At 48.1% G+C, this 15277-nt stretch overlaps 2 protein-coding genes across 2 annotated transcripts in view; both read left to right on the forward strand.

Annotated features, from left to right (window-relative positions):
* Positions 1-3646, forward strand: part of Sf3a1 (splicing factor 3A subunit 1) — a 20739-nt gene extending 17093 nt beyond the window's left edge. The window contains 3 exon segments of the mRNA NM_001107235.1: positions 264-365; positions 481-552; positions 1050-3646. Coding sequence (NP_001100705.1) covers positions 264-365; positions 481-552; positions 1050-1151 — 276 coding nt within the window. The 3' untranslated portion in view covers positions 1152-3646.
* A 3337-nt stretch (positions 3647-6983) lies between these two features.
* The window catches only part of Tbc1d10a (TBC1 domain family, member 10a), a 28102-nt gene continuing 19808 nt past the window's right edge, over positions 6984-15277 (forward strand). The window contains 1 exon segment of the mRNA NM_001015022.4: positions 6984-7230. Coding sequence (NP_001015022.1) covers positions 7022-7230 — 209 coding nt within the window. The 5' untranslated portion in view covers positions 6984-7021.

Genomic DNA, 15277 nt, shown 5'->3' on the forward strand with positions numbered 1-15277 from the left:
ATGAAACAGTATGATAATGTACACTTAGAATCTCAGAACTCTAGAGGCAGAAGGGTTGAGGCCAGCCTGGGCTAGCCCTGACCCCTACCTTTAAGCCTGTCTAGAAAAATAAGAAGAAATGAAGCCTTGTGTGGTCATACCTGGCATCAGAAGTAAATGGGCGAGAGTGGCAGGAGTCGTGGTTTGGACAAGCCACTGGTAGCACAGCATAGTTCCTGATTGACGTGGAGCTTTCCAAGCATAATGAGCACTGCACTTTACAGGGTCCAGTATCCATCAAGGTGCAGGTACCCAACATGCAGGATAAGACAGAATGGAAGCTGAATGGGCAGGGGCTGGTCTTCACTCTCCCGCTCACAGACCAGGTATGTTTTGCCACCCTCAATTGGTACGGGTGCTTTGGAGTTAGTGGGTTGGGCCAGCTTTTTCCAGATGGTCTGGAATGAACAAGGGAATGAATGACTTTCTTTGATCTCACAGGTCTCTGTCATCAAAGTGAAGATTCATGAAGCCACGGGCATGCCTGCAGGGAAGCAGAAACTACAGTATGAAGTAAGCAAGGGTGACCTGGTGCTGCCCCTTAGGTTCCCACTCCTCTACCCTCCCTGAAACAATCTGCACAGAGTGTGATGGGGAGAGACCTGGATGTAGCCATCCTAGAATGATACCTCTGGAGTGCTGGCAGATGAACCTGATGTTGCTGGGTTCCGAGAGCATAGTCTAATTCAGTGTCTAAAAACCTTTGTCTCAGTATGTGAAGCTGGATGGGGACCAGCCAGTGACGTAATCTTAGACAGCCTGGTTGTTTATGTCGATGCAGTGGCTCTTCAGGTTTTCTGGAGCCTCTTCTCTTCCTCTGTGAAATAGTATTGGGATAATCACTGAAGGCTGTATGAAGAAGCCACAGTTCCACACTTCACTGACCTCCTGACCTTCCCCTAAGCCTCCATATTGGTGAAGTCTAGAACATTCGCAGCAAGCTCAGTTGTGTGAGGCTGCATGTGGTCACAGACAGGTGGCATGCACTAAGACATTTGTCTGTCTTCCAGGGCATCTTCATCAAGGACTCCAACTCCCTGGCTTACTACAACATGGCCAGTGGTGCTGTCATCCACTTGGCCCTCAAGGAAAGAGGCGGCCGGAAGAAGTAGCCTCGAGAGATACTGCAAGTGGACTCCTGCCATTGTACCTCTTTCCACCACCAATTCCGGGAGTTTCCCTGGGACCTCGGGCACAGCCTGGGCATTTGTCTCCCTCTAAGGCAGTCTATGGAATGGATATCTGTTTAGATTTGGATTGGAGGTCCTTCAAGGAAGCCCATTAGGAATTGAAAACCCAGGGTTCTCCCACAGGAGAGCTTCATAATACCAAGTAATGTTTGGCTAATAGAGTATGGTTACTACCATTCATCATTGTGTATCATGCTTTGGCCTCTAATAAACCTCTTGAAGCCAGGCATGGTACACACATGCCTGTAATCCGACTTGGGGGGCGGGCAGAAGAATTAAATGTTCATCTTGGCTGTACAGTTTGAGGCCAGCCTGCGCTGTGTGAGATACTGTGTTAATTTTTTTTTTTTTTTTTAATTAAAAAGTAAGCCCTCACCGAAGCAGTTTGTCCTGCCGTACACAGACTGGCTTAGAAAGCGCTGCCATTCTTACCTAGGCTGGGGATAGTGGAGAATCTCCTGGGGACAAAGAGAATTTCCTAATTGATTAAGAGGGAAACATGGTCTGTCCTTGACACAGCTGTGCCATTGCACAGTGCTGTTGCGCTCTGGGGTCTCTGCAGTCCTGGTGTTACATATACATTTTTGCTGTCATCGTGTCTTTTAAGTATTTCTTCTAAAAAGCATTATGGGCTGGGGAGGGGGCTTGGTGAGTAAAGTGCTCATGGTGTAAGAATTGATGTAAAAGCCACTAGAACAAGCCACTGCTCCCTCTGTGCTCTAGGAGACAGAAGACTGAGCCAGAGTCATCCTATGCAGGCCAGTGCACAAGAAAGACCTTCCGTGAAGCCAGGTGGCAGCAAGGGCAAACGCCCATGGCTGTCTTCTGATCGTTCATGTGTTTGCCACAGTGTGGCTTTATAGAGATAGTTAAAGCTTTGGTGTTCTCCAGCACGCAGTAGTCATAGAGCAAGGACCAGTAGCTTTTCTCATGCCTGAGATTACCCATCACCTGATGGGCATAGTAGTTTTTAGTTTGCTCCAGAGTGAGCAAAGGCTGTTCTTTACGTGTGTGGTTAATCATGCCTCGTGCTGACCTGAGGGCCTCACATCTAGTTCACTACTTCTATATTGTGCTTGGTTTTGTTTTTGCCCCCCCACCCCTCCTTTTTCTTTGGTTTTGAAATAGCTCCCCTGGAACTTGCTATGTAGACTAGGCTGGTTTTGAACACACAGAGGTCAGCCTGCTTTTGCCTCCCAAGTGCTAGAATTAAAGGCATGGGCCATCAGGCTTGACACTGCTTCCTGTTCAAGTGCTTGTGTAGTCCTTGTGATTATTCTTATTTGAGACACGGAGGGCAAGTCACATGCCCACAATCCCATGGTTCAAGGATGAAGAGTAAGTCCAAAACCTTACTCTTGGTCTCCAACCGCGGTCCTGATGTAGGCCATTATTTTTGGAACTGTGCTCTTGCAGAAGCATAGGTGCTGCTGTGTGTTCAGGAGGAGTGGGGAGAGGTGAGACCGTGTTAATGAGCTGTAAACAAAGCTGATTTCTTTTTAGAGGATTACACAAGCTGAAAGCTTTTAAGGGTTCCCAGGACCTTTTCTTTTGTGGTCTCTCAGGAAAAGAACACTCAGGATCACCGAAGCAATATTCTATTCCTCAACCTACTCCACCTTTTCCTCGCAGCCTAAGCTTAGGCAGCTCCTTATAGCACCCGGGCCTCACATTTAGCATCATTGATGTCATCGTACTCTGTAACCTGTGTGACATCGACCTCTCACCTGGTTGCTAGAAGTTTGCCTAGGGACTAGTGCAAAATTGGTTTGTTGGTGTTCTTTTCTGATTTAGGGGCCTGGAACAAGCTCACTGCTAGACACTAATTGGGCAGCACCAGAAATTCCCTGGAGGCATTTCCAGGAGGAGGGTGTGCTGTGTGTGGGAGGGGCATGAGGAAGGCTCAGAGAATCCCTGGCCCAAGAGCTCCTTTTTGGTATTAGGGACATGGCATTGTGTCGGGGCATATGCCTCTGCAGACTGGCAAACCCCACAGTGCCTCTGTGGCTGAGGCTATGACTTGAGACTAGGAATGTGGCTGGGTAGAATGCAAGTGAATGGGCCCTTTGATCCACACTCCGGAGTTCACAGTTCCCAGAATTCCTGAATGAATGCCTGCTCTGCCTCACTTTGACTTGGAGGCTCATTGACCACAGAGCCTTGTGACCTTTGGTGGCCACAGACCAAGATTGTTTTCTAGCACGGCATATCCTACAGCCTTGTAAGTTTGAACAGTGCTTATCCAAACTTAAGTTTTAAAATGTTTGTAAAAATAAGCTGTTTTATTAAAAATATATGTATATATGTATTATATATAAGCTACTTTGGTCATATGCCCTCCATTATCCTCGTCTTTTCCTCCCTGAAAACACTTCTTTCCAACAAGCTTCCTCAAGCTTGTTTCTGTGTGGTCTGTGGTTCACTGCTTTAATTAGGGTTGTGTATTTGATCAAGGGTAACTTACACCACTAAAAAATATGCCTTCCTCTACCCAGCAACTGTAATAGGGATCCCTGCCTGTCCTCAGGGATGGTAGGGCCTTATGATTGCCCCATCATCCTGGGTTCACAATGATAGGTCCAGTTTCCTGTAGGCCCAGTGCTGTGAGTTCATGGGTACAACAGTCATGATAGCTCCTTTGGACTACACACACGAAGTGCTGATAGGTTGCTGCTCTTTCAGAGGATCCTAGTTCAGTTCCCAGCGTCAGGTGGGTCACAATTGCCTTTAACTAGCTGGCCCTAGGACACATGTACACACATAATATACACAGACACATACATAGAAATAAAAAACTTAGGAAGTGCTCTGGTGTTTAAAGAAATTAACATTGAGAGGCAGATGGCTTCAGTTGTGAGGATGCTTACCAAATAAGCATGGGAAGGGTCCCTAAGCCGTACAAAACTGAGAGTCACCATGTTACCTCAGCACTGGGAGGCAGAGACACCAGGATCCCAGGAGCTGAACTGCTGAGTTTATTGAGACTACTTCAGAAAATAAGGTGGAGTGCAATTGAGGGAGACACTTGCTATTAATGTAGCTTTTCATATGCACCTGTGTACACACGTGAACCCTGACACACACCAAGTGTGCCTGAAATATTCTCAAGGCTTAAGCAAAACACACTTTCTCACCAAATGACTGACATCCCTATTTTTTTCAACAACTTTGCACAAGGACACAGTAATTTAGGACAGACGTGAAACCACCCATGCGCCATGGTTTAAGCTGTTAACTCCACCCCTACAGCTGTAGCCTTTGGTGGGGAGCAAGACAATCGTGAGCTTGAAAATTATGAGTGCTATTACTTGTGCCCACTGTTTACTGGGAATTACCATGGATCAAATGCTTAAGGACACGTCACACTAAAATCTCAAAATAATTAAGGTTGTGTTTTTTCTTCTAGTGTTTTACTGATGAGGAGATAGTTTAAAAGAAGCCAGGCATGCTGGTTCCAACTACTTGAATGTGATTAAGCAGGGCAACTGTTTGAGCCCAGGAGTTGGAGGGCAGCCCAGGTAACAGGCCCTGTTTTTATTTTGTCTTTTTTTTTTTTTTTTTCAAAGTGGGGAACCATACTATGGAGCTGAGGTGCAGGGAAAAATGAGCTGGTGACACGTGCCTCGTATCCCACGAGTGACTGGACTCTCAAACTATGAGCCAAGATAAATGAGCCTCGATCCCCAATTGCTTTTGTCAGGTATTTTGCCACACAACAGAAGTCCAATCTGTATATTTGCCATTAAAGGGCTGGATGATAACATGTTTGGGAGATAGAACTTTAGGACCGAGATGATGAGGTCAAGCATAGATACTTCACTATCCACTCATTCTGATTCCTCTGTCCATCCATGGGGTAGGCACTCCGCCCCTCCTGGGATCTGTGTTCAGCTATGGGAAGGAGGGATATCCTCCCAGATAGCATTTTAAGAGCAAAATGGCCCGTGCCTGCCTATGTCTGTGTCTGTCTGCTGTTGCTCTTTGTATGGGAAACCAGAGGCAACTGCAATGTAAACTGCAGGTTCAGAATGTCAGGCTGTGTGGCATCGAGGAAATGGCTGGTGAGTCACTCTGGGCTAAGTCCCTTTCTTGGAGCTTGTTCCAGACTCTAGTCTGTATTTCTTTCTCACTTAGCTATCCAGGGAGAGTCAGATGACACTGGTAAAGGATACAAAACCAGATGAATGAGGAACCACTCTAAGAACTGACAAACTTCAGCACTGAAATTGTATGCTGGGGTCCAGTGCATCGGAGTGCAATTGGCCCAGTTCTAATACAAGCATTTTGTGAGGACTGAGGTCCTAGAACTGCCATAAACTAACATGAGGTCTTAGACAACTGACTTGACTTTAAAATAGGGTATGTATAAAGTTACTAAAAGATTACAAGAGATGGCACAGCAATTTGAAAAATGAAAACAAAGTTACCTGGTCAAACAGAGAAAAAAAAAATCCCAATGACTTTCACTGACGAATAGTGTATGTGCGGTATTGTGTAATGGAATATAAGTCAGCTGAAAAGAATAAAGCACTAGTAAGTAGGCAGTGTGGATATATTTGAAAGCAAAAAGAAAGCTAAAGGCCAGCCTGTATCACAAGCAAGACAAGACTCTAAAACAAACAAAAAAGTGGACATACAAAATCATTGATAATCATAGATATTGAAATGTCTAGAAAAAGCAGGTCTGTAGGTTCAAAGAATAATGGTTACCAGAAACAGTGAGGAAGGACTGGAAGTGACCTACTGAATAGGAGTTTCATTGGGGGATAAATATGTTCTAAAATTGGATTGCAATGTTTGCACCATTCTGTAAGGATGATAAAGAACCACAGTATTGTACTTTTTTTTTTGGAGATAGGGTTTTTATTTGTAGCCCAGTCAGTCCAGAACTCGTAAACTATTTTAGCTTACTGAGTGCAGGCATTTATTATCATGCCTAGTTTATTTTTAATTTTTATTTATTTGTGCATGGGTAGGTGTGTCGATGGGGTAATGGGATTCAAACTTAGGAAGTTTAAATACACTTTAAATAGATGGAATTTGTGGTATGCTAATGTATCCCAATAAAACCATTGGGAAGTCAGGCATGGTAGCTCCACATCTGTAATCCCAGCATTTGGGAGACGGGGTTGGCCCTGGGCTACATAGTAAACTCAAAGCCACTTTGGAGACCCTATCTCAACAAAAAAACAATACAAATCAACCTTCACCAAAAAAGGTGTTAGGAAGAAAAAAGTAGAGCTTAGGTCTGTATTATTCTTAAAGGGTCTTCCACGAGCTAATTTACATCCTCCTAAGCAGAGCAGCAAAGTAGTTCAGATCTCTAAACCCACCTGCGTCTCATCACTGTTCTTGAAAATGAACCGGCGAAGCAGCCCTACCCACGACTCTGTTTCCCATGGAGGCAGACACCAGTAGGACCTCCAGGGAAGTCTTGGACCTTCTGCCAGAGAGCGGCAGCAGGTGACACACCAGCTCCGGGCCAACCCGGAAAAGCCAGACGAGCTAGTCCAGGTGAGTTTTTGTGATTGGCAGCTAAGGAAGGCGGGTCCCTGGTGACGGTTGTCCCGCCCCCTCACGTCGGTCCACTTGGCGCCAGGCTGGAAGAGGGGCGGGGCCCGGGACCCTCGGCACCCATTGGGCGCGTGGTGGGAGCTCCCTGGGTATCCGCCCCCAGCTTTGTGGCAGCCAATGGGTGCGGTGCGTGGGCGGGGCGTCGGCAGCGTCGGCGGAGGCCGGGAGGCTTAGGCGGCTGAGGTGGCCGCTGGCGCTCTGGTCCGGGCGCGGCCGATATGGCGAAAAGCAGCAGAGAGAATGGGCCGCGCGCGCCCGCATCGGGCGGGAGCCTGTCCGGGACCCGAGAGAGCCTGGCCCAGGGCCCCGACGCCGCCACTGCCGATGAGCTAAGCTCCCTGGGCTCCGACTCGGAGGCCAACGGCTTCGCCGAGCGCCGCATCGACAAGTTTGGCTTCATCGTGGGTTCGCAGGGCGCTGAGGGCGCGTGAGTAGCTCTGGGGTCTTGGCCGGGCACGGGACCAGCACAGGCGTGGGCCTGACCCACCAACGTGTCGTCTCCACTATCCTATCCCTACAGACCCGCCGCAAGCGGTCGTCTACTTTCTACCTACGGACAGAAAGGCCACCCCCTTCCTCCCTCAGACCGACTGATCCGTACCCTCCAAGGAGGACCCAGTGCCTTCCCGACTTGGGGTTTCCCATTTCCAGCTCATAGACTCACCAGGTCACTCTGACCTTAAGGCTTTGCCACCCTCTGACATGTGCACAGATTGCTGCCCCATACTTTTTGCCTACAGCTATTCTCCCTCATGCCCCTACCCTACAGAACCCTTGTCTTACCCCCTCGGTTTCCCCACCCCAGGAAATCTTAGACTTCAGGACTCCCGGCTGGCCCCACCCCATTCCAGGTCACACTAACCCTCACTTATATCCAGACACATATATTTCAGAAGGATTGACACTGGCTAGCTCCCTCCCAGAGAGTACCATCTTGTCACCCACAGTTTCTTTTCATCACAGAAAGGTCAGAGAGTGACTGTCTCTCCTCAGACACACCCTCTGCCAAAAGGCGGCTTTGTCCATTGTCACAAGCAACAGGTGGGCAGATACACTCCTTCTTCCTAGTATTTATAGGGTGACAGTGCCTCAACCCTAGGACTCACTGTCAGTTTCATCACTACAAAAGCCAGCCAGTAGACTCCTAGGCTGCTCAGTATATGTGCTTCCTTCCCAAATCCAGATCTCAGACTGGAGTAGGAGGGAGACAGCAGGGGCCCACTCACGGAGCACCCCATCCTTGAGCACCCAGGCACCCTGCTCGACATTAAAGAAAGTTGAGACAGAGGAGTAGTACCTTCCCTCAAGGCTGAGCATGCACGGCAGAACCCCTAGAAGCGTGTGTGCAATCTGATGGTCCCCTCAGGAAGATGTTCTCTAGATCCCACTTAAATTCCACTTGTCCTGTGATAGGAATCTAGTGTCATACCCAGAACTGACAAGCCTCCCTTTCATAGTGTACCTCCCAGTTTATAGAGACAGAGCCTCCCAGTCACCAGGGGAACCCTACTCCAGAATATACCTTCCTCTCCTCTGACTGACTGTGACTCCCTAAGGTGTCCCCAGCTGTTCTTGTGCCCTACAGAAGTGCTTGACTATCTTAAGAACCCACTCCATAAAGCTGTCCCATATAAAATGTCACTTCCATAATATCACTCTCCCTCCCCAAGAATCTCTTATTCACCAGGCCTTCTCCTCCTTAGAAGGAGAAAATTTCAGATCCAGGCTTCTGGCCTAGATGGAGTTTCCTCCCACCCACTGGATCTGTCTTTTTCAACCTTTCCATATGCTCACATTAGACTAAGCCTAGTCCAGTTCCGAACTAGAAGCCATCATTCTCACCCTTCACCCTGCATGAGCTTGTGGAAACCTGGAGAGGGTTTAGGTTGTGTTTCAAGTGGGGCACAGTCATCAGGGATCAGGGGCCTGGGAAGGGTGAGGTCTTGAGGGGGTGGTAAAGGAATTCTTGGTTTTATTTGTGGAGTCTTGGAAGTAACAGCTCAAATTTGCCGGTAAATTCTAAAGTATGAGACTTCTTCCATGGTTATTGGATATTTACCCAGATTTCATCGAACAGGGTGATAGGATAAAATGAGGAAGGGCCAGATTTAGGGATCCTACTTGCTGGCTGTGTGACCTTGGATACATCTTGAGTCCCTAGCCTGTTTAGTCAAGGGAAAAGTAGTGTGTATGTCCATCGCTGCTGAGGAAAATCGGATCTATGCAAACATTCTGGCACAGGTAATAGCCCAAGAAATAGTTTTCTTTCTCCTTCTAAGGGTCTGAGAAATGAAGAGAAAAATTAGGGCGTATCTCTGGTATTTGTGGAAAGAGACACCCAATGGGAGCACCTCCCTTTGGCTCTCATCCCCAAATCTCAGCCAGATATCCATCTTCTCCACCTTCCAACCACACACTTAGGATATGGCCCCACAGATACATACACTCTACATCTCTGGGGTCTGTTAGGCCAAGTCTGAAGTGAGACCCCAGATCTACTTCTTTCTCCCTACCTAACTCATTTCCTTCAGCCTGTCCGTCGGCGAAATCTCTGGTATCAGAGAGCTTGGATCTTCCTTGTTTAGTTTATACTGTGGTTCTAAAAAAGCCAAAAGTAAGTCCCTGCCCAAGGCCCTAGGAGGGGAAGTTGTAGGAAGTTTCAGGGTGACCGCCCTGAACCTAGTCTCGTGGTTGAGGGCTAGGAGTGCATGTGCTATCCCAGAGAAGTGAAACATTAGCACAAACAGCCTGCAGAATCCAGAGACTCTGTCTCCAGATTAAAGGTCCATTTCAGACACCCTGGACCAAAGGTTGTCCCAGCACAGGTCAGCTTTGGTGGTTGTCAAGGTCTGTGGGAATAGGAAAAAACAAAACAAAACAGAGACTTCCTCACTCTGGTGCCTGTTGCATATTGGCCTGAAGTATATAAGACTGTGGGCTGAGCTAGAACAGATCTTAAGAGGTTGACTAGTGTAGCCTTTATGGAGAAGATGAAACAGAGGCCAGAGAAGCAAAAACTTGCTTCAGAGCACATAACATATTACATACATGAGATCGCATAGCATAAAGCTAGAGATGGGATGCAGGATGTCAGAATCCCAAGTCAGGGCCAGCGTTACCCTCCATCCTTGTGGCCCTGTGCCCCAGCAGGAAATTGGTCAGCAGGCAGGTAAAGTGAAGGTACCTAGCAGGAATCTGCCTGCCATCACCTTCCCTCGCTTCCTCAGCAGTGTAGGAGGCCAACAAGAATAGCCAGAAAGGTAAGAGCATGCTGTCATTAGTCTGATTAGCTTAGGGCTGGACCAGCCAGTCGTATCCCAAGTCAGAGAACTGAAAGTGGACTTAGAGATGGCCCCTGTCATACAGATCGGTGCGAAACAAGTATTAGCCTTTCTTTTCCAGGCTGTTAGGAGAAATGCTGGGGTTGAGCGCAGAGCTGCCTGTGCTCTTTCACCTTGTCGTCCTGCCATTCAGCCCACTCTGTAGGGACCTTAAGTGGGACTGAAGTCTTCCTATCTGCTCTTGAGCACTAGCCAAAGGCAAGAAAGCAGCTAGCCCATGAATGACCCTGTGGGTGGCACAGGCGCAGGCAGGAGCCCTGTCAGCATTAGTTCTGGGTTGGCCCATGACTTAGCTGAGCAATGAAAGCCCAAGAAGACCAGGTGTTCAGAGCAGGGAAAGGTAGGAGGGGAGAGCAGCCTGTCTGATGGGCGTTCTGCAGCTCACAGTTGGTCAGGAGCAGAAGAGGACCTAAGCTAAGCCCTGCTAGCTGGAGAGGTAACCCTAATAATCTTCTCTCCTTTTTCCATGTGGTCAGCAGTAGCCTGGGGCTGGAGCTTCCTTCCCACCCAGCCTCAGTCTGCTCAGTATGTAGGCCAGATGAGTCAGAAGTTATGCTCTTTGGGATCCTGTGGGCATTGGCTTCCTGTTAGGGGAGCAAATGATTTGAGCTGAGCTCAGGGAGTAACATCTGGAACAGCATGTTTAACCCCCCAGTTCCCTCTACTTCTAACCAATTATGTCAGCCCAGTGACTTTGAAAGTCATAGAACTGGCTTAATTGGCATCCTTACAGATTGGTCTATGCCAGTTTTTATTGAGGTGGGGCCAGGGCCCTCCTGGCAAGCCAGAGCCTGCCTGTTTGCTGCCGTGCCGCCACCGCCTTTTTCACCTCGTAAGCCCAGACTACCCACTTCTCTTGGGCTCTGACAGGTCCCAGGAGAGCATGGAGCTGGCAATGAGCTTCCATGGCTAGTCCGTTTGGAAGAATATAGCTGAATGTGTAGGGCCCACGTCTTTGACTCTAGACCATGAGCCCTCCCATTTGTCTCCTGTTTTCTTCTCTTGGCCTCTAAGGAAAAGCCAATTCGATGGCCCTGTTCTCAGACAAGATCTGACTTGGTAAAGGAGGAGCCAGCTCACCAGCTGCTGTCCTGGGAAGGTGCCTGTGTGTCCACTTGCTAGAAACCCTAAGCTGTGGGAAAGAGATAAGCAGTGGACCTGCTTGATGTTTTGTGTTCCCAGCATCTGGCCTGAAACAGGACCTGGGTACGGGGGACAGCAATACCTGACCAAGGCTCCGTCACCCAATCTGTTCCCATCAGGTGGCAGTCCCTCGCCTCTACAACCTCTGGAGCCTGCCTGTCTGACCTTGAACATGTTGCCTCTCTTCTGTGTCTCGCCCATGAAAAGGTTATACTAATACAGACCTTTGGGGCTTGCTGTGAGGTTTAAGCAAACTGATGTGTACAAAGAGCCTGGGACAGAGTAGGTGCTCCGTGAATAGTCTGCCCTCATGGAGACTGGAGTAGTTAGAGAAGTACTTCCCATCTCAGGTTACAGTGAGACCCTGCACTGTCCCTGAAGGGGTGCCAGTCTCCATTCTGAACCTAAGCGCCTAAAGACCTCAGAAAAGTGTACCCCAGATTTATCACCTGATAAATCCTGAAGCAGCCAGGTAGGTTTTTCTTCCTAGGTAGGTTCTGTGGGATCCTAGAAGGAAGAAAATTGGCCTGGCTGCCCCAGCAGCAAAGCAGCATTCCTGCTTAGAAGCTCCTTTACCAGGGTTTAGAGCAGCTGTCAAACCTTGGACTTCTCTTTCGTCTTTACTTTCTCCACTTTTCCTACCCTTATCCTACCCTACTCTGTTCCCTGTCTGGCTCTTCAGAGGCCGGCATAGATTAGCTCTTTACTTTTGCTTAGGTGGTGAGGTAGTCAGCCGATGCAGCAGCCTGGGGAGCCAGCCAAAGGCTTCGTTTTGCTAGCTTAGCCTAACACTCATGCAGTGAGCTGATTTCCCAGATCCCCTTTTGAGTACCTACTCTGCCAGATGCCGCAATTGGGACATAAGTGGAACAAGACTTCTCTGTCTTGTTGCCCGCCCTCAAGGAGTTCAGACTGATTGGAAGACAGAACCACAAACAAGTCTTCGCAATGTTGAGAGATAAAGGCTGGTATTGAGGTGTGCAGCTGCCCTTAGAGTCAACAAGGGGAAGCAGCAGCTTTGCCCGCAGAGCCTGGGAAGAAGGGCCATTTGATCCCAGAAGCAACAGAGAAGGACTTATGTGCAACATCCCATCCAAAAGCCAGCTGTTAGGGAAGTCTAATGTGTTAAGAGCTTAGGTGACAGGCAGGATGGAAGCAAGAGTAGGCTGGGAAAAGAAGCTAGACAAACAGCCTTGAATGTCAGCCTGAGATGACCTGTGTTTTAGAGGGATTAGTTGTTGAAGATGGCAGAAAAAGGAGTTAGATCTCGAGATTGTCATGAGAATCCAAGATAGGCCAAAAGAACTCTGGTGGGACTTGGAAGGAATCTATAGCCAATGGGAGGCGGAGCCTGGCAAATCATTAGCGCTTGAATTGTGGCTGGCCCCGAGTGAGAGGTAGAAAGGCCTCTTACAGGGCCTATCCCAGAGTCTTTGCAGTGGGCTGCTGCTGACTTAGCTGTGTCATATCCCTAAGGTGCATAGCTTAGCTGGAATGGCCAGGGCACATGAAGGGGCTCTTTGTGTCTTTTTAGCAGGAGAGTTGGCTGACCTGACTCGGGGAGGCAGGATGGTGAGTAACATAGAGCTTTGTGGTTGCTGCCTGGTAAACAAATTGGATGGTGAGAAAAGCTGCAAGGAGAGCCAGGTTCCTCTCCAAGAGGCTGGGAGTGAGCCTGAGGACAGAGGGGTCCCACCTTAGGGTGGTATAGCAGCTGGACTGGGGGTTTGGGGCTTTTAGAGTAGCATGAACTGATCAAGGGGGGACAGATGACAACCAAGGTCAGTTTGATTTAATGGCTTTCCTCTACCTGCTTTCTTGGCTGGGATGAGCGAGTCCTGCATCTATGAGAAGCAAGCTCTAGGGGTACACCAAGTTTTAGAGATTAGAGATTCTGACTAGAAACATGGCTTTAGGCTTCAATATGGAGAAGTACTCTTACCTAAGCACAGGAGTGTGTGAGGGTGCTGGTACCAGCTTCCCAGTTGACTCCTGTGGTTCATGACCTAAGCAAGTCCCCTCATTCAGTCACAGGGCTAGTTCCCAGCTCTTACTATATGTGTAGCCTGTGTCAGCTTCTGTATAGAAACCAGTCAAATGACTTACAGTCTAACAGGGAAGTCATACATTAGACAAGTAGTTACAGGTGCAGCAGTGTATAAAGGATTGTGGGACTCAAACAAGATAACTGGATTAAGAACAACAGTACAGACAAAGGCTTCTGTGCGAGGATCAGGAGACCCAGGACCTGGGCCTCCCTGAGCTAATAAGTAGCTATGTGACCTTGAGAATGCTGCTTGGTCTTTCTAAGTCTCAGTTTCCCTGCAGAGAAACTAGAGCTCATCTATCCCAAACGTTCTGAGAAATGACCTTGGAAGAATGTTTTGGTAGATAGCCCAATACAACGGTTATTGCGGCTCACTCTGCAGAAGCCAGCGCTTCCAGCGCATTTTGTCTGTCTTGTATGAGATGCCCCTTTGTGCACATGACCAGTGGTCTTCATATATGTGGAAATACGATCAGATTGAGGGGTGTTTTATCTCTTTAAATCAAATTTGTCTTTTAATCTAATTTTTAAAAAGCTTTTAGTTTTGGAGATTATAATAGAATTACATTATTTTCTCTTTCCTCCCTTCAGACCATCACACATACCCCAACCCTTTTTCAAATTTTTGGGGGGTGTGTGTGTGTGTGTGTGTGTGTGTGTGTGTTTATTCTTAAAATATAGAAATAACCTGCAGTCAGTATAGTGCTACTTATATGTATGTTTTCCAGGCTCACCATTTGGTATTGGATAACCAATAGGTGAGCACTTGCCTGGGAAAGACTATTCCACTCTTCAGCACTCCTTAGTTGTTTGTGGTTCTTCGTCTAGGGATGGGTCCCTGTGTGTGTTCCTTCTTCCTCATTAGCATGTCTCTTGGTGATAGGGCCGTCCTTGTTCAGGTCATTTTTAAACAGCTTGTTGGTGGTTCTTCCTGGGTGTATTTATTTATTTTTGAGACACTGTCTCATTATGTATCCAAGGCTGTCCTGGAACCCCTATGTAGACCAGGATGGCTTTGAGCTCAGGGAGTTCTGCCTGACTCTGTCTCCTGAGTACTGGGGTCAAAGGCCTGTATCACTGGGCTGGCCCTTATCATGTTAGTCTCTGGTAGCAGTTACAGGAGTAAAGGGACATTGATGGGCTAAGAGTTATTTGGCTTTGTGTACAGACAGGGAAACTGACTGAGCAAGGGATGGAACTAGACCTGCTATCTGGGGTCCCAATTTTCTATCCCACTAAAGCTGGTCACCGTGTGACCTCTCATCCCTCTTGCTGTCAGTCTCAGGACTTCAGCTCAGCCCCAAATGTTCACTCTTCCTAACAGGTCTTCTGTGTTGTTTTGGTAGCTGAGTCGTTACAAGGAAGAGTGCAGCTCTTGTCTCATGTCACACCCCTAATGTGAGACAGGTATGGCTGAGTGCAAGGGATCAGGGAGGGAACCTAGGTTCTGGGAGCTCTTGCTCCTCCTCAGTGCATCTGAGCCCTGGGCACTGTGTGCACAGAGCAATCTTCCTACTCTGCCCTCTGGAAGATGCTGTGTTTTTCTTTTTCCTTCCTGTCTTGACTTACAAGGAAGGGCAACCTGGATGTGGGTCTGGGAGAGCCCAAGTTTAAGACATCAGCAAACTTAGCTTCCAGTCCTCCTGCTGACACTTTGCAGGCATGTGGCTACTCTGTGTCCTTCAATAGGACATTGGTGGCATTGGAGAGGGAGGTGTTAGGAAGAGGACGCTTAAAAAGTGTCCAGTACATTACCTGCCACAGTGGAAGAGCTCTGTGTCCTTGGTGCGCCATGGACTTTCATACTTTCACACAGTTTTCAAAATTTATTTTTGGTTTTTCAAGACAGGGTTTCTCTGTGTAGCACTGACTATCCTGAAACTTACTCTGTAGACCAGGGTAGCCTCAGAACTCAGAGACCCATCTGCCTCTGCTTCCCAAGT

Source organism: Rattus norvegicus, chromosome 14 (assembly GCF_021556685.1).
Source record: "Rattus norvegicus strain SHRSP/BbbUtx chromosome 14, alternate assembly SHRSP_T2T, whole genome shotgun sequence".
NCBI lineage: Eukaryota > Metazoa > Chordata > Mammalia > Rodentia > Muridae > Rattus > Rattus norvegicus.